Source organism: Galeopterus variegatus, unplaced genomic scaffold (genome assembly GCF_000696425.1).
Source record: "Galeopterus variegatus unplaced genomic scaffold, G_variegatus-3.0.2 Scaffold1437, whole genome shotgun sequence".
NCBI lineage: Eukaryota > Metazoa > Chordata > Mammalia > Dermoptera > Cynocephalidae > Galeopterus > Galeopterus variegatus.
Window position 1 is genome coordinate 177,736 of NW_007727548.1, and position 25,839 is coordinate 203,574.

At 42.3% G+C, this 25,839-nt stretch overlaps 1 protein-coding gene across 1 annotated transcript in view; it reads left to right on the plus strand.

Annotated features, from left to right (window-relative positions):
- Nucleotides 1–7,416: 7,416 nt before the first annotated feature.
- Nucleotides 7,417–25,839, plus strand: part of CEP72 (centrosomal protein 72kDa) — a 40,857-nt gene continuing 22,434 nt past the window's right edge. Inside the window, exons 1-5 of the mRNA XM_008576984.1 lie at nucleotides 7,417–7,450; nucleotides 7,806–7,933; nucleotides 9,356–9,548; nucleotides 13,258–13,366; nucleotides 25,436–25,611. Coding sequence (XP_008575206.1) covers nucleotides 7,417–7,450; nucleotides 7,806–7,933; nucleotides 9,356–9,548; nucleotides 13,258–13,366; nucleotides 25,436–25,611 — 640 coding nt within the window. The remainder of the gene's footprint in view (nucleotides 7,451–7,805; nucleotides 7,934–9,355; nucleotides 9,549–13,257; nucleotides 13,367–25,435; nucleotides 25,612–25,839) is intronic.

A 25,839-nucleotide genomic window follows, 5' to 3' on the forward strand; every position in this document is an offset into this window, starting at 1 on the left:
TGCCCCTCTGGTTCGCCGGACGTCGGGGCTTAGGCTCTTGCCTTTATGCTTTCTCCATAAGCTCTTAGGGTGTCGGGGCCTGGGGGTCCGATGCGAAAGAACATCGGGGCCGCCTGGCGTCAGAGCAGAGCCCCTTGCCTGTGCCCCCTGTGTAGGCGCGCGTGAGGGGCCCGTGTTCCGGAGGGGCCCGTGATCCTGAGGGGACTTGTGTTCTTGAGGGGACCCGTGATCCCGAGGGGACTTGTGTTCTTGAGGGGACCCGTGATCCCGAGGGGACTTGCGTTCCTGAGGGGACCCGTGTTCCTGAGGGGGCCGGTGTTCCTGAGCAGCTGGCCCTGTGCGCGTCCCTCGTGGGCCTGGTCTGGCTCCAGCGCTGTGTGAGTGGAGACGTGCTGCTGCCTCTTCCGTCTGTCACAGGAGAGTGTGTGGAATTCGAGCTCACGCTTCATCATTTCTTGGAATTTCCCACTGAACCCATATGGGCCTGGAAATTTCTATTTTTGAAGCTTTTAAATTACAGTTTTAAGTTCTCTACTTGTTAGAGAACTATCTGTATTATCAATTTCATCTTGAGTGAGTTTTAGTTGTCTGGAGTTTTTGTGACATTGATTCATTTTATTTAAGTTGTTGAATTTGTATTTGTGTAGAGTTGTTTATAGTGTTCCCTTACCAGCCCGTTAATGACTGTGGGATCTGTAGGGATATCCCCTCTTCCATTTGTGATGCTGTTAATCTGACTTCTCTCCCTCTTTTTTCGTCTTGCTAGAGGTTTGTCAATGTTATTGATTTTTTTCAAATAGCCAACTTTTGGTTTGATTGATTTTTCTCTAGTGCTTTTCTAGTTTCAAATTTCATCGATTTCTGCTCTTTATTATTTTCTTTCTGATTACTTTGCATTTATTTTGCCCTTCTTTTTCTAGATTCTTTTTTTTTTTTTTTGTCTTTTATCTTTTTTCCGTGTCCGGCAACGGATCGCAACCCTCAGTGTTGCCCCCGTACCGGACCGGGGACCGGCAACGGGATCGCAAGCCTCGGCGTTGCTCCCGCGCCTCGCTCAGCCAGTGAGCGGGAACCGGTCTGTACATGGGATCCTCGTATAACTTCGTATAATGTATGCTATACGAAGTTATTACGAGTTTGTTTTTTTCCCCAAATGAATATCTATTTATTATAGCACCACTTTAAAAAAAACCAAACTGTTCTTTCCCTGTTCACCTTTGTAAAAAATCACTTGACAATAGATGTATAGTTCTGTTTCTGGACTTTTACGTTGACTTTTATCTATTTCTTCTTGCAGTTCTCGCCACCGGGCCGGCCCTTTTTCTAGATTCTTAAGGTAAAAACTTAGGTTATTGACTTAAGACTTTCTTATTTTCTATTATAAATATTTAGTGCTGTAAAATTTTCTCATTCCACCTTAGCTGCATTCACAAATTTTGTTATGTATATTTTTATTTCCATTTAGTTCAATGTATTTTAAAAATCTTTGACCTATGGATTATTTAGGAAGATGCAAAGTTTCACGTGTTTGGAGATTTTCCTGTTATTGATTCTAGTGTGATTCCATTACTGTCAGAGATCATACTCTGTATCATTTTACTTCTTTTAAATTTGTGGAGATTTATTTTATGACCCAGGATCTAGTCTGTATTGTTGAGTGTTCCAAGTGCGCTTGGAAAGAAAATGTATTGTGTTGTTGAGTGGAGTATTATGTAAATATCAATTAGATCCTATTGGATGATTGTGGTGTTCAGTTCTTTTGTATCCTTGCTGATTTTCTGTCTAGTGATTCTATTAATTACTGAGGAAGGGGTATTGAAATCCCAAACCATAATTGTGGATTTATCTACTTCTCTGTTCACTTCGTGTGTTTTTAAGTTCTGTTAATTGGCTGCATTACATATTTAGAATTTTTATGTCTTCTTGGTGGACTGACTCTTAGTATATGAAATGTTTCCTTTTGTCCCTGGTAATTTTCTTTGTGGAGACATCTATTTTATTTGACATTAATGTAGCTACCACAGCTTGAGTTTTTCTTGGTTCATTATTTTTATCCACCCTGCTAACTGTCTTTTAGTAGTATATTCAGACCATTTACATTTAATGTAATCATTAATATAGCAGAACTTAAGTGTACCATTTTGTTGTTTTTTGATTATTCTCTTTGTTTTTTCTTCTTTTGTTTCCCTTTTTCCTGATTTCCTATGTTGCCTAGAATATTTTTTAGTATGCCATTTTGATTTATTTATTATGTTTTGGAGTATATCTCTTTGTATGGTTTTCATAGTCTTGCTGTACAAATTACAGTATATTTATGTAATTCAGCACAGTTTACTTCTATGGACATTTGACTACTTCCAAGTGAAATGTTGAAACCTTGCCACCATTTAGGTCTGCTTATCCTACCCCCTTTATAATTAAGTTCTTAAATAGTTCCTCTACATACTTTGAGAACCACATTAATGATACAATTTTTTTTTACAACCACATAATATTTTAAATAACTCAGGAAGAGACATATTTATCCACATGATTAACTGTTCTCTTATTCTTTATTCCTGATGTTTCAGGTTTCCTTCTTTTATCTTTGTTTTATGTTTGAAGAACTTTGTTCTGCAATAATCTTAGGGCAGACCTGGTGGTGACAAGTTCTCTTAGTTTTTCTTTATTTGCGAATATCTTTATTTTTGCCTTCAATCTCAAAGGCTGTTTTCAGTGGATATAGATTTCTGGGTTTAAAGTTCTTTTCTTTCAGCACTTAAAACATGTGCAACTTCCTTCAGGCTTCCATAGCTTCTGAAGAGTAATCCAGTGTCAGTTGAGTTGTTTTCCTCTCTCTATGAGAAATCCACTGTCAGTTGAGTTTTTTTCTCTCATGTCTTTTCTCCCAGGTTGCTTTCAAAATTCTTTCTCTGTCTTCAGTTTTGATTCTCATGTGTCTGGGCATGACATTTTGGGGGTTTATCCTGTTTGGGGTTTTGTAAGCTTCTTGAATATGTAGGTTTATGCCTTTTGCCAAATTTGGAAGTTTTCAACAATTATTTCTTTGATTTTTAAAATTTCTATTTTTAGCCATGCTGTCTTTCTCTTCTTTTTGAAACTCAAATTGGAATTTCATTAGAACTCCAGTGACATAAATGAGCATTATATCTCTTTTTCTTCTCCTGCAGTTTCCTGAGGCTCTGTTCATTTTTTTCCCCCTTAGTCTATTTTTTCTCTGTTGGTCAGACTGGAAGAATTTTATTACTCTGTCTTTGTGTTTACTCTGAGTTTTTTCCTCTGTCATCTCCATTCTGCCATTGAGCTGCTCTTGTGATTTTTTTGTTTGTTTGTTTCAATTATTGTGTTTTTCATTTCTGAAGTCTCCATTTATTTCTTTTATATCTTGTTTCTTTGCCAAGGCTTTCTATTTTTTCATTTGTTTCCGATTGTTTATAATTGGTTATTGAAGTATTTTTCTGACAGTTGCTTTAAAATTCTTGTTAGAGAATTCTAACTTCTGTGTCATCTCATTGTTGGTGTCTAGTGATTGTGTATTCTCATCCATGTTGAGATTTTTCTGGTTCTTTGTCATTTTTTATTGTATTGTGGACATTTTTGGTGTTAGGTTGGGAGACCCTCTTCCTATTTAAGTCTCCTTACTCATTACTAGCACCTGCTGGGTATACCCCATTACCGAGATGGTAGCTGGGCTCCTGTCTCACATGCAGCCTCTGACAGACTCCTGTTGGCCGGCAGGGTGTCATAGCCAGGCCAGGAGAGTAGTCAGGGTCCACTCACACAGTCCCAGTGCTGGCTACTACAAAACGCCAGGGATATGAGGTGCATTTTTTTTCTTGGTGTTCAGTTGGAGTAGGGCTGATGTTGTCAGAAGAGTCTATCCTGCAAGGTCCCCTCCTGTCCTTTGACCATAAAGAGCAGGCTCACCCTTGTTTTTGGTCTGTGTCCACTGATGATTCTGGGTTGCCAGTTTCTTTGGCACTCAGATTGGGATGTATAGGGGACAAACAAACAAAAACTCAAAATCAATCCAGAGAACTCACTATTGGGTCGTTTTTTTAGTCCTGAGGGGCCCAGACAGTTGGCCTTCTGTTCCCTACCTTTCAGAGTCTTGTTTCATATATTTTTGTCCAGGGTGTTTAGGTATAATAAGTGGGGAGGAATAGGGTGAAACGTATCTACTCTGTCTTGTCTGGTACATGAAGTCCTCAAACCAAATTTTAAACTTAATCAAGATATATTTTAAAACATAAATATTCCTGGGAAAGTATTGGTATATTCAGACCCAAACTGTCTTTTTTATTTTTGTAGTTACATTTATTTAATGACTGCTTATTGAGTGTGCCTTGCAGAGGCATATAGGGTGCATAGAGGGCATGCAGAGTCTGCCCTCATATGTAATGGACACAGTGGACAGGTGAACTAACTACAGGCATACCTCACTTTTTTGCACTTTGTGAATACTGCTCCCCCCCACCCCTTAAAGGTTTGTGGTGACCCTGCATTGAGCAAGTCTGTTGGAGCCATTTTTCCAACATATGCTCACTTTGTGTTTCTATGTCACATTTTGATAATTCTTGTAATGTTTCCAACTTTTTCATTATTATTATATCTGTCATGGTGACCTGTGGTCAGTGACTTTTGATGTTCCATTGTAATGGTTTTTGGATGCCATGAACTGCATCTATATAAGATAGTGAACTTAATTGATAAATGTGTGTGTTCTGACTATTCTACCAGCTGGCTATTCCCCCTCTCTGTCCCTCTCCTTGGGCCCTCCTATTCCCTCAGACACAACAATATTCAAATTAGGCCAGCTAATAACTCTACAATGGCTTCTGTGTGTTCAAGTGAAAGGAAGAGTTGCACTTTTTCTCTTGCTTTATATCAAAAGCTAGAAATGATTAAGCTTAGCAACCAGAGAAGGCATGTAGAAAGCTGAGATGGGCTAAAAGCTAGGCCTCTTGTGCCAAACAGCCAAGTTATGAATACAAAGGGAAAGTTCTTGAAGGAAATTAAAAGTACTATTCCAGTGAACACATGAATGATAAGAAAGTGAAATGGCCTTATTACCGATATGAAGAGTTTTAGTGATCTTGATGGAAGACCAAACCAGCCATAACATTCCCTTAAGTCAAAGCCTAATCCAGAGCAAGGCCCTAACTCTCTTCAATTCTCTTAAGGCTGAGATAGGTGAGGAAGCTGCAGAAGAAGAGTTTGAAGCTAGCAGAGGCTGGTTCATGAGGTTTGAGGAAAGAAGCTGTTTCTGTAACATAGATGTGCAAGGTGAAGCAGCAGGTGCTGATGTAGAAGTTGCAGAAAGTTATCCAGAAGATCTAGCTAAGATAATTGATGAAGGTGGTTACACTAAACAACAGATTTTCAATATACGTAAAACAGGCTTTTATTGGAAGAAGACGCCATCTAGGACTTCCACAGCTAGAAAGTAGAAGTCAATGCCTGACTTCAAAGCTTCAGAGGACAGGCTTACTCTTGTTAGCAGCTAAGGCAGCTGCTGACTTTAAGTTAAAGCCATTGCTCATTTACGTTTTTAAAATCCTGGGGTCCTTAAGAATTACAGTAAATCTACTTTGCCTATGTTCTATAAATGGAACAGCAAAGCCTAGATGACAGCACATCTGTTTACAGCATGGTTTTCTGAATATTTTAAGCCAAATGTTTAGACCTGCTGCTCAGAAAAAAAGATTTCTTTCAGAATATTGCAGCTCATTGGCAGTGCACCTGGTCACCTAAGAGCTCTGATGGAGATGTACATGGAGATTCATGCTGTTTCAATGCATGCTAACACAATATCCATTCTGCAGCCCATGGGTCAAGGAGTTATTTTGACTTTCAAGTCTTATTATTTAAGAAATAACATTTTTTAAGGCCATTGCTGCTGAATATAGTGTTTCCTCTGATGGGTCTGGACAAAGTACATTGAAAATCTTCTGGAAAGGATTTACCATTCTAGATGCCATTAAGAGCATTTGTGATTCATGGGGAAAACTCAAAATATCTATATTAACTGGAGTTTGGAAGAAGTTGAGTCCAGCTCACATGGATGACTTTGAGGGGTTCAAGACTTCAGTGAAGGAAGTAACTGCAGATGTGATGGAAATAGAGAACCAGAATTAGAAATTGAGCCTGAAAATGTTACCGAATTGCCGCAATCTCATGACAAAACTTTCATGGGTGAGGAGTTGCTTCTTATGGATGAGCAAAGAAAGTGTTTTTTTTTTTTTTTTTTTCCTTTTTTTATATCCTGTTAAGTTTCAAGAAAGAGGTTTCTTGAGGTGGACTCTACTCCTGGTGAAGATGTTGTGAACATTGTTGAAATGACAACGAAGGGTTTAGACTATTATATAAACTTAGTTGATAAAGCAGTAGCAGGGTTTGAGAGGACGGACTTCATTTTTGAAGGAAGTTTGTTCTATGGTGGGTAAATGCTCTTAAACAACATTGCATGCTACAGAGAAATCTTTCATGAAAAGAGGAGTCAATGGATGCGGCAAACTTCCACTATTGTCCTATTTTAAGAAATCTCCACAGCCACCCAACCTTCAGCATCCACCACCCTGATCAATCAGCAGCCACCAACATCGAGGCAAGACCCTCCACCAGCAAGAAGCTTACAACTTGCTAAAGGCTCAGATGATGTCAGCATGTTTTAGCAATAAAGCATTTTAAAATTAAGATATATACTTTTTTTTAGACATAATGCTATTACACACTTAGCAGACTACAGTATAGTGTAAACACACTTTTATATGCACATTCTTGTGACTTGCTTTATTGTGATGTTTGCTTTATTGTGGTGGTCTGGAACTGAATCCACAGTATCTTTTTAGTGTGCCTGTAGTGGATTTCAGATTGTGATCCCTGCATGGAAGCTATGAGGGGTGATGGAATTAAGCAGCAGGAATAACAGCAGGAGGTCAGTTAGGAGGGTATTCCTTTTGAGAGGGTTTTGAAGTGATCAGCAATGGGAATGGGGAGAAAGGCAAGGGTTTGGGGACATTTTGAAGATGAACATAAGCTGAAACTTTAAATGTGTGTTGTTTGTCCTTTAATATTGATATTCAAGCTTCGAATGAGTTGCATTGTATTTCTAAGTGACTTTTTCAGATTATGAGGTTACTATATCTCACTGTAAGAAAACTTGGAAAATACAGAAATGTGTAAGAAGAAAAATAAAGGGATTTATTCTATAATGGGATAAATGTGTTAACGTTTGTCTTTCCTATTGATCTTTTTATGTTTGAGTATTGTTTATATATATATATATATATTCAATGACACTTGTTAATGTGTGGTAAGGAAGACTTTATTTAGGACCATCAAGATAGGTATAGGGACTACTGCAATGGGATTTTGCAATGGGGGAGAGAGATTGGGCTCAACTCCAAATACAGCATGGGCAACTGGGAATTTAGAGCCAAGGAGCAGGGTGAGAGTCAGAGGGTAGAAAATACTAAGAGGAAACATCAGGAATAAGGGATTCTGGCTAAATTGACGTAGTAGGATTCTTGCTGAAGACAGACCATGGTGATCAGACATCACCTGGGGAATGGTAGAAGATGAGAAACCTTATCAGATATTGAGAGTGGGTGGTTCTTGCTAAACTGGATTTTACAAGGAAGTGCACAGTTAGGCCAAGGAGAAGGTTCAGGAGCCTGAGTAAAATTTGATCAAACAATCTTTGTCAGTATCTGCTTTATTTCTAAAAACTAGGAATTTGGACTTTTATCATAATATTTATTCTCAATAAACAAAGATTAAAATCTCATAATTTTCTATCTTAGCTGAGCTTCAGTCATTATCTATTCCTGGAACTTACCAAGAGAAGATTACTCACCTAGGAAATTCTTTGATGAGTCTAACTGGTCTAAAATCTTTAGATCTCTCACGCAACTCCTTGGTTAGTCTAGAGGTAAGTTTTGGGTTTGTTTCTTAGAGGAAAATTCATTGCTATCAAAATCAGTGGAAAGTACATTTATGATTAAAAATGCAATCTGTTTTGTAACTATGTTTATAATACTTGTAAAGTACACTTACACTGACTATAAGGGTTGTGTTGTTTTTCTTGTGTTTGTTGTGAGCTATATTTTTTTACACATCACTTTGTATCTTTAAACTACTTTGACAACCAAAAGTTGTAGCTCTCTGATGAAGATGGTTGCATCTTTAAAGGAGATAAAATAAGGCCCCACAGATGAAAGTGCACGTGCCCGTCACTCTCCTTCCCCTTCATGTGCCTGCTGCACTTCATCTGACCCTGTACGGCCTGACTTTCGAGCCTCCAGCCCCTGAATGGCAGCACAGTGAGCATGGGGCTCATGGCAGCATGCTTCACAGGGGCAGTGCTCAGTCCTGGTGAGAAATCACCAAGGCAATAGCAAGTGGGAAGGTTGTTTAAACACTGCTTGGGGCTTGATCCAGAGAGGGGATTATTGCCTCAAAAGCTCTGCAGGGGGCCGGCCCGGTGGCGCACTGGAGAGTGCGCCGCTTGGGAGCACGGCGGCGCTCCCGCCGAGGGTTTGGATCCCATGTGGAGACCGGTTCCCGCTCACTGGCTGAGCACGGTGCAGGCGCAACACCGAGGGTTGCGATCCCGTTGCCGGTCCCCGGTACAGGCGCGACACCGAGGGTTGCGATCCCGTTACCAGTCAGTAAAAAATGGCGCACTGGAGAGTGCGCCGCTTGGGAGCACGGCGGCGCTCCCGCCGAGGGTTTGGATCCCATGTGGAGACCGGTTCCCGCTCACTGGCTGAGCGCGGTGCGGGCGCGACACCAAGGGTTGCGATCCTGTTACCGGTCAGTAAAAAAGACAAAAAGGAAAAAAAAAAAAGCGCTGCAGGATGTGACATCCTGGAACATGGGACTTTACAGAGACCACACCTGACACAGGGCTTAGGAATCCAGCCAGAATCAGAGGTGGTTTGTCCAGGCTGGTGCTGGCTCATCTCAACCTCCCAAAGCCTCAGTTTTCTCATCTGTGAAATGGGAGCACTAGCAGGTCTTGCCCCATAGGTTTGTGTGTGGATTAAATGAAATTTTGTGTAAGTCTCTTAGTTCAGCACATGCTGAGATTGCAGTAAATATTAGCTATCCTTAGTACCATTATGACTTTGGCAAATGTGGCACTTCAAACTTCTACACAGTCATTTCACTGTGTAAAACAGAACTTCACAGATGAGATCATGTTTCATTCTTATGCTATCCTGGTAATGGCATGTATTCATGACAAATGCATTTATTAAGTTCATTGGTATTACAGGATGTATTGATGGCTTATTTTACTATGTGTTTATTCTTAAAAGTGAACTAATTACGCATATTTTCCTGTAAACAGGGCATTCAGTATCTGATTGCATTGGAAAGTCTCAATCTCTACTACAACTGTATTTCCTCGTTAACAGAAGTATTTCGGCTCCACTCCTTAACTGAGCTCATGGATGTAGACTTCCGGCTAAACCCTGTTGTGAAGAACGAGTCTGATTACCGCCTGTTTGTTGTGCACATGCTCCCCAAGCTCCGACAGCTAGGTAGGCACCAGGTGGCAGTTGAGTTCACACCCTTGCTCATTGGAGCCATAATGGGTGTTTTGTGTTCCCTCAGTTTGTGCTGCTGATTCCTTCCAGAAAAGAAAGTCGATTTTCACCTTGATGGCTTGTGTCCCTGCAGACACACTACTCTAGCAACCTTGTGTCTTTAAGGGATGGTTCTGTGGCCACAGAAGCACAGTGCTGGTCAGGCCACCCCACCCTGTTCTGCCCCTCCACTTTCTAGATGTTTGACTCGAGCATGTTTCTGGACTTCTGCTGCTCTGTTTCCTTGTGTGGCCTCCTAGGCATCATCTCAGGTTTGAGTAGACAGCTGGATTCTACCTGCTTTTGCTTCCCCCTGGAAGGGTGCAGGACAATCAGATTGTTGCTCTCCACTCCCCCCCCGCAGGTGACAAGATGAGAGGGGATGAGGTACAGTGACCACCTTGGCTTCGTGGCCCCATGTTCCCAAAAGAAGTTGGTTTCTGTGACAGCTTGTAGGCAGAGCTTCCAGGGCCACACCCCCATGCCTGGAGGGAGTGTCCCTCAGTCCGAGCAGCCACAGACCACCTTCCCACCTGCCTCCCTACTCCCTGGAGTCACCTGTGCTGTGAGCGGTGGTGGTGTCTCTGCTGATGCTGTCCCGAGTTGCACTTCCAGGGAAGAGAGCTGGGGCTGGAGCTCGAAGGCACGCTGACCATGGAGACTAGGGGAAGTGGAAGGTTTGAGGTCTCTTACCGTCAGTCCTTCTGTGTGACATGGGGTCAGAAGAACGTTGAGTTCACAGGGCTGTGGTGGGGAGACTTGTGTGAATGTCTGTGAGCTCCCAGGACAGTGCCTGGCAAGACCAGGGACTCAAACCTTCACTGGCATTTCTGTGGTTAGTGGTATCAGACCTACTGTGCACACTTGTTCAAAACCTGGCCCCTTCTGAACATAGTAGGTCATTAAAAATAGAAGTCAGCAAAGGAGAAAACACTTTTTTCCTTTCACTGTAAATGCCTTTAACAAGTTGTTTTCTACAGCTGTAGATGCCTTTGGAATTCTTTCAGAAAATTGAGATTTAGATGTCAATTTTAAGTAAACAGCAGCAAAAAGAGGCTAATGTGGCTTAAATGTGGGCAAGCTTATTTGTGGGTAAGTCTGCCTGGCCTTTGTGAACTGTCAGCCGTGGACTGGTTAGGACTGAGTCAGCCTTGGCTTTGCCACCCACAAGGTGACTGTAGGGCAACCCTCACCTTTCAGCTGGCTTTCCCATACCGTCCTTCTGCAGCCCTGGACGGGGGGTGCTGCTGTCGGCCTGGCTCATAGGTGATAAAGCAGGTCGAGGAGTGTCTAAGTGCCTGGGTGCATGGACACTGAGCTGGGACTGGACCATGCTTCCCTAGGCTGTCCTGCTTGGTGTGGTGTAATGTCGTGTTATTGCAGAGAGGCCAGGGATGTTTGCACCACAAAGCAGTCTTCTCTGTGTTTGCAAATTCTAACATCTTAAACAGCATTCCTTTGCAACCTGGAGATGTTTCTGGAAGTGCTGGGAAGAACTGTCTGTCAGCATGAAATGAACACACCCCTTTTGTTTCAGTCTTGTTTTGTGACAGTGTAGGTTGGGGATGTAGGTTTAAATCCTTTTAAAGAAGTCCTCTGGTCACAATGCCAAAGTCTGCTAGTTTGACTATTGCCAGAAAACCAACCTGCTTTATAACTAACAGTCAAAACAGTTTTTCTCCAACCTTCCAACAGTGATTTGAAGAACTAACAAAATAGCTTGAGCCCTGGTTGGCCTCCCGCAGCCGAGTGGGTTTCATTTTCACTGGAGCTCAGCTGCCCAGGGCAGTGTGGGCTGGCAGGTTGTGGTGGTAGCAAGAATATCTGAGTGGAGGTGGTGTTCCACCTGTCTCTGCCCCTCTTGAGGGGGCATTCACTGCTTGGCAAGGGCTTGGGGGCGCTTCGGGTGTCTGCGTCTCCTGTATGCTGACCCACCTCTCAGCATCACTTGTAGGTGAAGATGTTGAGTCACCACCATGGGCCATGTCAGAGTCTGGCCAGTGTATGTAGAGACCCCATGTCCTGCAGCCCTCAGCAGTGAGTACATTCTCCTCACGAAAATCTCAGCCACACATGTGTGGTGGTGTTCTGGGAGTGTGGCCACTCAGTTAGGCTGTACCTGCCTGGGCCTGGGGTGGGCTGTGGGCGTTAATGATGGACCCCCAAAGGCATGCTGTTTATTTCCAAACCTGCTTAGAATATCAATGTTTAATTTCAAGATATTTGGGAGGAATAAGTGCTTACATTCTAACTTTTATTTGACTGTTTAACCAAGTAACGAGTCTGGCTCTTCTTCAGAAGCATTATAGTCCTTACTATGGGCAATTTTTGGAATCCTCTGTTTCAAGTCATTTCTTTCCCTTTGTCATAAAAGTTTTAGATTTAGAGTGTTACAGTGTTTTTATGGAGAAGGAATATGAGTTTTTCCACATGCAAAAGATATTTCTAGACACAATAAAGGAATGTAATTGAAATTCAAAGTCATTGCAGAACTCATGGAACCAAGGAATCCTCTGGATTCCACTCTGCCCAGCCTGGTGCCTGACAAGAATAGGGCTTGGTCCTCAGTTCTGAGTGGCTGATTGAAAGTCCCTGGAGCTTATAAAGGAGGGGGGAGCAAGAGGTGGGGTGGAGGGCTGTCGTGTGAGCATGGCAGTCAAGAGAGGGTGTGTTTGCGTTTGGCTTTGGACGTACTGAGTTTGAATTTGCAGTGGAAAGGTCCAGAGAAGTATTCTTGGAGTAAGGGATTTTGAACTGACTCAAGGGAAGTGACAGCTCAGTGAGTGGAACTTGTGAGTGTTTGAGCAAATGGGGAAGGCAGGGTGGGTTTAGGAAAGCTGGAGGATGGGCGTGTGTCGCTGGGGGCATCTGTGTAAGAGGTTGGAGGAGCCCAGCTTGTGACGCTTTTGCATGATTTTCAGAACAACCTTGTTTTTCTACTTTGGAAATTATATTGCACTATTACTTATTTACTCATTTCTTACTGTAATTATATAATTTCCAAGGTGTGCCATAGGTTAAACGCTCCTTGGGAGGCAGTGTAGGAACTTAATCAACATTTACAGCATTAATTCTGTGACAAAATGTGTTGCAAGTTCCAAAGCACTGACTTTGAACCATTGGGGACCTTCTTATCTTCAGGTGTTTATAGAAGGAAGTTCCAGGAGCTCTTTGAGTAGAGCCTTCTGAGTTGCTGGGCACATGTGTGGGAGCAGCTTAAACTTGTTTGTCTCTGCAGTCCAGTCCTAAGGACCTGTGGATACAAACCCTAAGGGCAAACTCACGCAGTAATGTTCAGGATTCTCCTCCATGTGTGACTTGAGAATCTCATCCAGCACCCAGTGTTCGCATTGAGGAAAGGACACGTGTGTGTGTGAATCCCATCTGTGTGCTACATTTCTGCAGGTAGCGTCCAGCCTCCACTGTGGTGCCAAGCAGTGAGCTGTGAGACAGCAGCAGGCTCAGCATGTCTGGGAAACCCCATGGGCACCAGAGCCCTGCATTCCTGCACTGGGTCTGCCCAGGGCTGACGGCGACACTGTGGCAGGGTCAGCCCCAAGGGGATGGAAGCCCCGTTGTGTGCAGTGTGCCCAGGGTGGGGGACTGGGCACATCTGCTCCCTCAAGGAAGATGGCCTGTCACCACCTGTGCATTTCTTTCCCAGATGACCGTCCTGTGAGGGAGAGCGAGCGGAAGGCTTCTCGGCTGCATTTTGCTTCAGAGGATTCACTCGACTCAGAGGAGAGCTTCCCGGCTGCTTTGAAAGTTGGAAGGTATGAACAGAAGTGCTATTAAACATTCAGAGAAGTTTCCAGACTGGCCTATCAATAGGACATTCAACCCAACACATAGACTTCTGTGTGCGCTGCTGGCCCTGATGGGGCAGACATACAGGAGAGGAAGAAGCAGCACCAGGCATGGCTGGGGCTTGTGCAGATGGTGGACAAGGCTCTCTCCCTGTTTCCTACATTTTCCAGAAGTTATTTCTCTCAATATTTAAAATGTTTATTAAAGTAATATATGCAAAGTCAGATAGAGCAAAGGGCTCACAATGAGAAACAGCCGTCCCTGTTCCCCAGTCCGCGGCTGCCTTTCACTCTGTAACTGCTTCTCTTCTAGGTTTTGTTTGAGTTACTTTCTCATCTCCTCATACAGTGAGATCTCATTTCTGGATGTGACCAGTTTAAGCAGCACCCACCTGCTTGGATAGAGGAGTATTTAGTTGTCCTACATGCCCGTCCCTTTCCCAGCCCCTGCAGAGACAGTTCCTGGAATGTGCCCCTTCCTGGCTGCTCCTCTCCCTGCCTGCTCCTCTCCCTGCCTGTGCCTGCCTCCCCACACCGCCTCCCAGCTCCTGATGTCTGCAGTGTTATGTTCATTTTCTATTGTCAGGTTGATAGTATTTGAACGTATTCTGAAACCATAAAGATTCTTCATTCTTTGTGTATGGATTGGTTCTAAAGGGTAGAAATCAGGTAAACCATGTTTATGTTGCTGTGCAAAGTACAGGATTATGTACTCCTTTTTTTTTTTTTTCCTTTTTGTCTTTTTTCGTGACCGGCAACGGATCGCAACCCTCAGTGTCGCGCCCATACCGGACCGGGACCAGCAACGGGATCGCAACCTTCGGTGTTGCACCCGCACCTCGCTCAGCCAGTGAGCGACCGGTCTGTATGTGGGATCCGAACCCTCGGCGGGAGCACTGCCGCACTCCCAAGCGGCGCACTGTAGCAGTGCGCCACCAGGCCGGCCCTATGTACTCCTTTTTGTACACCATTTTGTCCAAAGCTTTTAATAGTTTTTTTCTTGCTTAGCTCATCCTTAAATTCCTCTAATGCAGGGATTAGCCAGCTTTTGTTTTTTTTCTAAAGGGCCAGAGTGAATGTTTTAGGCTCTGTAGGCCTTATAATCTCTGTCTCAGCTTCTCAACTTGCCTTAGTAGTGTGGAAGCAGCCATTAGCGATACATAAGCAAATGACAGTGTTTCAATAAAACTTTATCTACAAAAAGAGGCAGCAGGCAAGATTTGTCCCACGGGCCATACTTTGCCGTTTTCTATTCTAATGTCTTAAAAATGATTCCAACTCCTTGAGATCTCCTGTTCCCTCATACGCCTCCTTACCCCCCCCCATTTCAAAACAGACTAATTGCTGTGTAGACAGCTGCACTCTGGTACTTTGCAACTGCTACTTGTTCTTGGGGTGGAGACACTGCTCTGGATCTCATGTTGTCTTCTGCCTCAGTTTCCCCCTTTCATTTTGCTGGTGCACAGTGTTGGGCCAAGGAACATGACCTTTACTGCACCAGCACTCTAAGGTCCAAAACTGTGTTTGTGGAGGAAAAACTGAGAGGCAGAAATGCAGCAGGGTGCACAAGAGCTCACAGATGGGCAAGCTGGACGTGAAAATGGAGAGGAGCCAGGAGAAGGCCCCTGTCTCTGCAGTGCCCTTCATCACTGTAGGGGGTGCAAGGGGCAGGGGTGTGTTGGCATCAGGGAGGGGCTCCTGGAGCTCCCCAGGGATTCCCTGTCCTCTATACTGCAGACAGCAAGCTCGTTCCTTGCTCAGTGAATGAACCTCGTTGGTACCCAGCACTCTCTTCTTGCACATCTTCAGACACCCTCCCAAGAAGACTGTGTGGAAGTGAACTGTACATGTGGTGGCTTAGTTCTCACACTCTAAGACTAATAGAGAATTCCAGGTTGGGAATCTTTTTTAAATTAGTAGGTGTCTTAGTTCAGGCTGCTATAACAAAGTACCATAAACTGGGTGGCATATAAACAATAGACTTTTATTTCTCTCAGTTCCAGAGGCCAGCACTCTGAGATCAGGGTACCAGCATGGCTGGGTTCTGGTGAGGGCCCTGCGTTGCAGACTGTCGACTTCTCACTGTGTCTTTTTTTTTTTTTTTTTTCCTTTTTGTCTTTTTCCGTGTCCGGCAACGGATTGCAACCCTCGGTGTTGCACCCGCACCTCGCTCAGCCAGTGAGCGACCGGTCTGTATGTGGGATCCAAACCCTCGGAGGGAGTGCTGCCGCGCTTCTCAAGTGGCGCACTGTAGCAGTGCGCCACCGGGCCGGCCCGTCAATTTTTTTTTCACAGATGTGCTTTTGGTGTTGTAGCTAAAAAGTCATCACCAGGGCCGGCCCTGTGGCTCACTCGGGAGAGTGTGGTGCTGGTAGCGCCGAGGTCACGGGTTTGGATACTATATAGGGATGGCCGGTGCACTCACTGGCTGAGTGTGGTGCGGACCACACCAAATCAAGGGTTGTGATCCCCTTACCGGTCAGAAAATAAATAAATAAATAAATACCCTATTTAAAAAAAAAAAAAAAAGTCATCACCAAACCCAAAGTCACCTTGATTTTCTCTTATGTTATCTTCTAGAAGTGTTATAGTTTTGCATTTATATTCAGGGCCACGATCTTTTTTTTTTTTTTTCTAAAAGATGACCGGTAAGGGGATCTTAACCCTTGACTTGGTGTTGTCAGCACCACGCTCAGCCAGTGAGCCAACTGGCCATCCCTATACGGGATCCAAACCTGCGGCCTTGGTGTTATCAGCACCGCACTCTCCCAAGTGAGCCACGGGCCGGACCAACCATGATCTATTTTGACTTGATTTTTGTGTAAGGTGTAAGATCTATGTCTAGATTATTTTTTAATTTTTATATTTTTGCATGTGGATGTCCAGTTGTTGCATTCATTATCTGGACCTTCCAGTATGATTTTGAAAGGAGAGAGGAGAGGGGATGTCTTTGCCTTGTCCCTTATCTTAGCAGGAAAGCATCTATTTTGTCACCTAAATATGATATTAGCTGTAGGTTTTTATAGTTGTTCTTCCTCAAGTTGTGGAAGTTCCCCTCTATTCCTAGTTTGCTGAAAGTTTTTATCATGAATGGGTTTTGGATTTCATCACATGCTCTTTCTGCATCTATTGATATGATCATGTGATTTTTATTCTTCAGCCTTTTGCTGTAAGGGGTTACATTAATTGATTTTCAAATGTTGAACCAGCCTTGCATACCTGGGATTAATCCCACTTGGTCGTGGTATATAATTCTTTTTATATATTATTGGATTCAATTTACTAATAGTTTGTTGAGGATTTTTGCGTCTATGTTCATGAGAGATCTTGGTCTGTAGCCTACGTGTACTATCTTTGTCTGGTTTTGCTATTAGGGCATGCTGGCCTTATAGAACGAGCTAAGGAGTATTCTCTCTGCTTCCATCTTCTGGAAGATGTTGTAGAGAATTGGTACAATTTCTTCCTTAAATGATTGGTAGAATTCACCTGTGAACCCATCTGGACCTGGTGCTTTCTGTGTTGGAAGGTTATTAATTATCAAGTCAATATCTTTAATAGATATAGACCTATACAGGTTGTCTATTTCTTGTGTGAGTTTTGGCAGATTGTGTCTTTCAAGGAATTAGTCCATGTAAGCTAGGTTATTTTAAGTTTGTGGGCATAGATAGAGTTGTTTGTAATAATCCTTTATTATCTTTTTAATGTCCATGGGATCTCTAGTGATAACCCCTCTTTCATTTCTGTTATTAGTAATTCGTGTCTTCTCTCCTTTTTTCTTAATCTGGCTTAGAGATTTATTAATTTTATTGATCTTTTAAAATAACCAGCTTTTAGTTTTGTTGATTTTTCTCTATTGATTTCCTGATTTCAATTTCATTGATTTCTGCTGTAATTTTTATCTAATTTCTTCTGCTTACTTTGGATATAATTCGCTCTTCCTTTTCTAGTTTCCTAAAGTAGAAGCTCAGATTACTGATTTTTATATCTTTCTTCTTTTCTAATAATTCATTCAAGGATATAAATTTCCCTCTAAGCACTGCTTTCACTGCCTCCCTCAAATTTTGATAAGTTGTTTTCTTTTTCATTTAGTTCAAAATATTTTTAAATTTCTGAGATTTCTTCTTTGACTCATTTGTCATTTAGAAGTGTGTCGTTTAATCTCCAAGTATTTTGGTATTTTCCAGCTATCTTACTGTTACAGATTTCTGCTGTAGTCTGAGAGAATACGTTGTATGATTTCTGACCTTTTAAATATGTGAAGTTGTGTTTTATGGCCCAGAATGTGGTCTAGCTTGGTTGAATGTTCCATGTGAGCTTGAGAAGTATGTGTATTCTGCTGTTGTTGGATGAAGTAGAGTATAGATGTCAATTATATCCAGCTCACTGATGATGCTATTGAGCTCAACTGTGTCCTTACTGATTTTCTGCCTGCTGGATCTGTCCATTTCTGACAGAGGTTGTTGAACTCTGCAACTATGGTAGTGGATTCACCTACTTCTCCTTGCAGTTCTCTCAGTTTTGCCTCATGTATTTTGACTCTCTTTTGTTATGCACAAGCATGTTGAGGATTGTTATGTCTTTTTCAAGTACTGACCCCTTTGTTGTTATGTAATCCCCTACTTATTCCTGATAACTTTTTTTGCTTTGCAGTCTGCTCTCTCTAAAATTAATATAGGTATTCCAGCTTTCTTTTGATTAGTGTTAGCATGGTATATCTTTCTCTATGCATTTACTTATAACCTGTTTGTTTCTTTATATTTTAAAGTGGGTTTCTTGTAGACAACATGTAGTTGGGTTTTGTTCTTTGATCTACTCTGACAATTTCTCTTTTAATTAGTGTATTTAGATCGCCAGTGTTTAAAGTAGTTATCAATATGGTTGGATTAATATCTACTATATTTGTTACTGTTTTCAATTTGTTTCCCTGGTTCTTTGTTCCTGTTTTTCTCTTCTGTTTTTCTGCCCTTGTTATTTTAAATTAGCATTTATGTGATTTCATTTTCTGTCCTTTCTTAGCACATCGATTATACTTTTTTCCTTTAACTGTTTTAGTGGTTGCCCTAGAATTCACAGTATACATTTATATCCAATCCAAGTTCAGTTTCAGATAACACTATACTGCTTCACAGATACTGCAAGTACCTTATAATGACCATATATTCCTAATTCCTCCTTCCCATCCCTTGTGTCATTGCTGTCATTCATTTCACTTCCACATAAGCTATAATTGTGAATATAGTACAAAAGCATATATCATCGAATACATTGTTGCTACTATTATTTTGAACAAACTTTTATCTGTAAAATCAGTTAAAAATAAGAGAAATAATAGGGCCAGCCCGGTGGCGCACTAGAGAGTGTGCCGCTTGGGAGCGCGGCGGCGCTCCCGCCGAGGGTTCGGATCCCATGTGGAGACCGGTTCCCACTCACTGGCTGAGCGTGGTGCGGGCGCAACGCCGAGGGTTGCGATCCCGTTGCCGGTCCCTGGTACGAGCACGACACTGAGGGTTGCGATCCCGTTACCGGTCAGTAAAAAAAAAAGACAAAAAGGAAAAAATAAATAAATAAATAAGAGAAATAAAAGTTTTCATCTTATCTTCACTTATTCTCTCTAACGCTCTTCCTTTTTTATATATATCTGAGTTTCTGACTTATATCAGTCTTCCTCTCTCTGAAGAACTGTTTCAATGTTTCTTGCAAGGCAGTTCTACTGACAGCATATTTCCTCAATGTTTGTCTGAGAAAGTCTTTTCTCCTACACTTTTTTTTTTTTTGTCTTTTTCCGTGTCCGGCAACGGATCGCAACCCTCAGTGTCGCCCCCGTACTGGACCGGGACCGGCAACGGGATCGCAGCCCTCGGTGTTGCTCCCGCGCCTCGCTCAGCCAGTGAGCGGGAACTGGTCTGTATGTGGGATCCGAACCCTCGGTGGGAGCGCTGCCACGCTTCCCAAGCGGCGCACTATAGCAGTGCGCCACCAGGCCAGCCCTCTCCCACACTTTTGAAGGATAATTTTGCTAGTTATTACAAAACCAGAAATCTAGGTTTTTTCTTTCAACACTTTAAATAATTCATTCCACTCTCTTCTTACTTGCATGGCTTCTGAAGAGAAGTCTTATATAATTCTTATTCTTGCTCCTCTATAGGTAAGGTGTTTTTTTCTCCCATTCTGGCTTCTTTCAAGGTTTTTTTGTTTCTCTTTGATTTTCTGCAGTTTGAATGTGATATGTCTAGGTGTAAATTTTTTGGTATTATACTGCTTGGTGTTCTTTTTGAATATTATTTGCATGGAATGTTTTTTTCCATTTTATGTTAAACCTTTTTGTATCTTTGACTTTAAGTGAATCTCTTTAAGGCAGCATATAGTGGATCATGCTTTTTAAAATCCATCCTGCCAATCTCTGCCTTTTATTTATTTACTTATTTTGGCAGCTGGCCAGTATGGGGATCAGAATCCTTGACCTTGGTGTTATTTGCCTTTTAATTGAAGGGTTTAATCCATTTATATTTAGTGAAATTCCTGATAAGGAAGAACTTCTGCCATTTTGCTAAGTGTTTTTTGTATGTTTTATGTCAGTTTTGTTTCTCAATTCCTCCATTACTGCCTTTGTTTGTGTGGAATATTTTCTAGTATGCCATTTAAGTTCTTTTTTCATTTCTTGTACTATATTCATGAACTGTTTTACTCACACTTTTGACACCAAATGTGTCAGCTTTTTTCTCCTGAAACCAAGTAAGTGTGGTGTCTTTTCCAATACCAAGCAGTTCTCCAACTCTCCAGACACCAACTGGGTGCCCTACAGTTAAACCACTTCTGACACTAACTACCTGCAGTCTTCATTCAACTCCACAGGTTTAAGGGCTCAGCCCGACAAGACTGCCCCCACTTCAGATGCCACAAGTATTGGGTGCCTGGGGTACTCATACTTCTGTCTGACTTGGCACAAATCCCTTACCATTCAAGTTCAGCAACTTGCTGGAAGGCCTCACTGAACTTGGGAAGACACTTTACTTACTATTACCAGTTTATTGTGAAGGTTACACACAAATGGCCAGAGGAAAAGGTGCAGGGCAAGGTCTGGAAGGGTCCCAAGCACAGATTTTGTCTCCATGGACTTGGGGTGCGCACCCTCCTGGCACATGGATGTGTTCACCAACTCTGAAGCTCTCCAAACCTGATTGTTTAGTATTTAGTGGAGGTTCCATTTTTTGGGTATGGTTGATGAAGGCCATTGGTGATTGACCTTAATCTCCAACCCCCCTCTTCCCTTGAGGTTCATGGGTGGGGTTGAAAGTTTCAACCCTCTAATCATGTGGCTGGTTCCCCTGACCACCAGCACCTGTCCTGAAGCTGTCACAGGCCGATCTAGAGTAATCTCATTAGCATAAGCTTGGGTGTGGTTGACGGGGATTTATTATTGACAAAGGTGCTCCTATCACCTCTGTCACACAGGAAATTCTAAGGGCTTGAGAAGTTCTGTGTCAGGTACCAGGGGCAAAAACCAAGTATATATTTCTTATTGTATCCCAATTTTGGGAGGGTTATTTTCTTAATGGTTACCCTAGGGATTACAATTAAATCTTAATTTATAAATATCTGGCTCAGATTACTACCAACTTAATATCAATAGTATACAAAAACTTTGGTCTTATATTTTTCTGTTCCCTCTTCCTTCATGCTGTATTGTCATAGATTGCATTATTATGTTATATATGATGAGCTCATCAACTTGTATTTATAACTGTTATTTCACACAGTTATCTTTTCTGATTAAAAAAGGAGTTACAAATGAAAACACATTTATAGTATCTTTTATATTTATCTCTGTAATTACCTTTCCTAGTGTTTTTATTCCTTCATGTAGAGTTGAGTTACTGCCTAATGTGCTTTCATTTTGGCCGGAAGAACTCCCCGTTAGCACTTGTAGGGCAAGTTGGCTAGCAACAAATGGTTTCTGTTTGTCTAGGAATGTCTTTGTTTCTCCTTTATTTATTTTTCTAACTCAGCAGCAACTGAACTCCTTCATTTCTGAAGGACGGTTTTGCTGGATATAGAATTCTTGGTTGACAGTGTTTTCTTTTAGCACTTTGAATGTGCTGTCCACTGTCTTCTGGCCTCTGTGGTTTTGGATGAGACATCAGCTTGTTAACCTCATGGAGGATCCTTGTACATGATGGGTTACTTCTCTTGCTGCTTTCAAGATTTCCTCTTTGTCTTTTGACAGTTCAGTAATGATGTGTTGGTATGGATCTCTTTGATTTTATCTCACTTGGAATTGAGCTCCTTGGATGTAGATCTTTAGGATAGGAAAAACCAAAGTGAAGTGTGTTTCCTGCTCTCTGATCACATACTTGATACAACACAGAATACTACTGTGACCAGATGTTGTGGGGGGGTTCCCCACACACCAAGCAATTCTGCAGCAGATACCAGCTGGGTGTCTTTTAATTCAATTCAATTCTGAAACTATCTACTTGGAGATAGCATCTCAGATCCCACAGGTTGGGGGCTCAGTCCTATAAGACTCCCCCCCCCCGCTTCAGATGCCAGTTGCAATTAGTAGGTTGTCACCTGTGTTTCTAATCAACTGGTTATAAATCAGGGTTCCTACAACCTCCTCCCTAGTTTTGATTAATTTGCTAGAACAGTTCACAGAACTCAGGGAAACACTACTTATGTTTACCCATTTATTATGTACAGCCATATGGAATAGATACATAGGGCAAGGTATGTGGGAAGGGGTGCAGAGCTTCCATGCCCTCTGTGGGCATGCCAACCTCTGGGAACCTCCACGTGTTTGGCTGTCTGGAAGGCTTCTGAACCCAGTTCTTCTGCATTTTTATGGTGACTTCATTGCGTAGGCATGATTGATTACATTATTGACCATTGGTAATCAATTCAACCTTCAGCCCCTCTTCCGTCCCTGGAGGTTGGGGGTGGCGCTGAAAGTGACACCCCTCTAACCCACTTGGTCTTTCTGGTGACCAGCACAGGGCATCAGTCATCTCATTAGCACATGAGGGTACTTCAAAAGTTCATGAAAAAATAGAATTAAAAGATAATACAAATCTTTCTTTGAAGTATCCAGGTACAAAAGACACTATCACTCCAGAGACTCTAAGGGTTTTAGTCACTGTATGTCATGAGGAAGGAAGACCAAATATATATTTCACAAAATCTCAGTAGGCCAATGTTTTTCATCAAGTTTGGGATGTTTTTAGTCATCCTAACCCTAACCCTTTTTCCTCACCTCTCCTTCTGAGACTCCCATTATATGTATTTTTGTCTGCTTGATGGTATCCTAAATAAAGTCTTTGAAACTGTTCATTTTTCTTCATTGTTTTCTTTATGTTTCTTAGAGTGGGAAATCTCAGTTGACCTATTTTCAAGATCACTGACTCTTCTGCCTGTTCAAATCTTTTATTGAGCACTTCTACTGAATTTTTCATTTTAGTTCTACTTGATTATACTTTCAGTCTCATTATTGATATTTTCTATTTTCTGAGCCACTGTACTCATATTTTCTTGTAGTTCTTTTGAATGTTTCTAGTTCATTGAATGTTTTTAAAATTTAAATTCTTTGTCTATGAAGTCTAACATCTGAACCTCCTCAGGCACAGTTTCTGTTGATTTCTTTTTTTTCCCCCTGTGTATGGCCCATACCTTCTTGCTTCTTTGCATTCCTTTTACTTTTTGTCAGTAAATGGACATTTTGCATATTATAATGTGGCAACTCTGGAAATCAGATTCTCTTTGTTCCTAGGATTAGTTGTTATTCTTGCTTGTTGTAGTTGTCATTGTTTGTTTGGTGACTTTTCTGAGCCAGTTCTGTAAAGTCTGTATTGTATTCTTTGTTGCCTGTGACCTGTGAAATCTCAGTTTTATTGCTTATGGTCAGATAATGATTGGACAGAGATTTCCTTACATATCAGGATCAAAAAATCAGCCAGACTTTGTGGGGTGGGACGGGGGCTGGGGCCCTATGTGTTTTGTGGCACACCTCTGGCACTCAGCCAGGAGGGCACAGCTCTGCTTAGCCTTCACTTCCTGCTTCCGAGGATTCTCAGGGTCAGCAGCAGGTGAGGAAAGTGTAGGGCCTCCTCAGGTCTGTGCCGATCCTGCGCACGGTGGTGTCTGGGCTCCCAGGAGTGCGCTGGAGCTCTTCAAAGCCCTTCGGCTGTCTCCTTCCCTCACCTTTTCTCCCATCCTTTTTGCTGTTGTTTACTCCAGTTGCCATCCATAGCCTCAGCACATCTTATCACCTCTTATTACCTCTGCAGCAGCAGCAACAGAACATCAGCCTGGAACCAACAAATGCCCCTCAGCCCCCCGAGCACCTTTAGAACCAGGCTAGTTGTGAATTAGGTGAAATAATGACAAGCTTTTGAGCTGGTCCTCCAGGGACACATCAGAACAAACAATGACAAAAGGAGTGCCCTCAAATGCAGGCTGTCACTTTCATGACTGCTGCTCAACTAGAGAGCCCACCATGGGACTGGGCAGGTTAAAGTGTCACAGAGCCACTGTCCTTAGTGGGCGTCAGCTGCTTTCCTTGGTCAGCTACTACCTGGATTGCTGTTAGTCTGGCAGATTTCCAGAGATCCAGAAAATGATTCTGGCATTTTTTCCCTTCATTTTTAAAGTTGCCTTTATGGAGGGGCAGGACTCATAGTTCCTTTCTTTGACATTTTTGCTGATGTCACTCCAAATACATTTTCAATGTTCAGACTTACTGAGATGTTTCATAACATATGGGAAATAAAATAAGCATTTTAATTCAGCATGGTTAGGAATGATGTATTCTAGTCAGCAGGCATCTTATTAATATCTTATTGGGTTTTTTTAGATTCAGTTATTTAAAAACTTTACAGTAAAATTTTATTGTTGTAAATGTTGCAAACATAGAAATTGATAAAAAGAAAGTGAACAAAAGTCTCTTCCTCCCCTGTTCGCTCTCCAGTGTAACCATGACCGGCAGCAATATACTTGGGCGTGTATTCTTCCACACTTCCTTTAGTACATATACAAGCACATGGAGTGCTACTTTATGTAAAATTCATATTATACATGATTTTTAATACCCAGACAATCAGAATAGAGTATACTTAATGTCAACATGACATGAATACTTGAGTTTCAATGATTAAGATACCCTCAGAGTTATCTTTGTGAGCATTCATAATCATTGTGTTGCATAAAAGCTTTAACTGAGGATATTCTCATTTGAGATCAGCAATATCTGTCCTTGATAATTGCAAAACTGAATTATCACAGACATAGAGTTGAAGGACCTCATAGATGATCTTACCATCCAGAGGTGGCAGTGGACACCCAAGAGACTGAACTGTGCTCAGAGGCCAGACACAGAACCAGAAGCCATGTCCCCTTCTGGGCAGTACTCTGGATGTGACTGGCCTCTCAAAGTCAGGCAGGTGCCCTACGTATGAACTGCCTCATAAAGCAGTGTTCACAGCATATGCCGCTGAGTTTATTTTGAAGAGTGATTTCTTAAACTGCCTTTGTGGACATGAGGTCACCTCTGAGTGCATTCCCCTTGCTACAGAGGGCCACCATTTCATGGTGTGTCATATCCTAACATGCCTCTTGTTTCAGTCAATGTGAACATACTTTCCCTTAATGTAAAGATAGGCATTTGGAACACAATATCCCTTCACTTTCTCAATCATGTGTATCTCATTGTGGGTTTACTGGGAAAAGAGTATGTTGAATTTTAACCTGCTAGAAGATTGCAGAACAGAGGAATTTTCAGAACTTTCATTTTTGAACCAATCGGGGATCTCTATATGCTAGGATGGTGTGATGGAGTCACATGATCTTGCAGTTGATCGCCAGTTGTGCTGGTCAAGTCCCTCTCCCATGTCGCTGTAGCAGAAGTAAAAAGATATATTGTGCTATGATTGCACCCGCCCTTCTCCCCAGAGCCCCAGCAGTCTTCCACTGGTTGGGCCGGTGTGGCTGGAGCACAGCACAGCACTGGCTTGAGTGTGAGCCTGATGAGAGCACTTTACCTTGCAGACCTAGCCACTCCAGAGCCGGGCACACTGATGCCTCAGCGAAGTGCCTGGTCATGGACGCGGACGACGAGGCGGTCCTGAACCTCATTGCCGAGTGTGAGTGGGACTTAAGCAATCCTCCTGGGAGCACAAGCTCCAGCCAGAAGGATCACGAGGCCAACTTCCACAGTTCCCAAGGTGTGCTTCCCATCAGAGAAGGCCCAGTGGGTCCAGTTGGTCTGGGGTATTAGGATCACTGACTTCTGCATGCACACTGTGGTTTGTGCACGTCTTGCTTTGAGGAGTACTGTCTTCTGACATGTTTACATACTTTGGAATGCCAATAGAATTATGAAAGGAAAAAGTACTGTGTTTAAGTTGAGTATAGCCATACCACATGGTTGTGTAAATTGTTTTTTTTTTTTT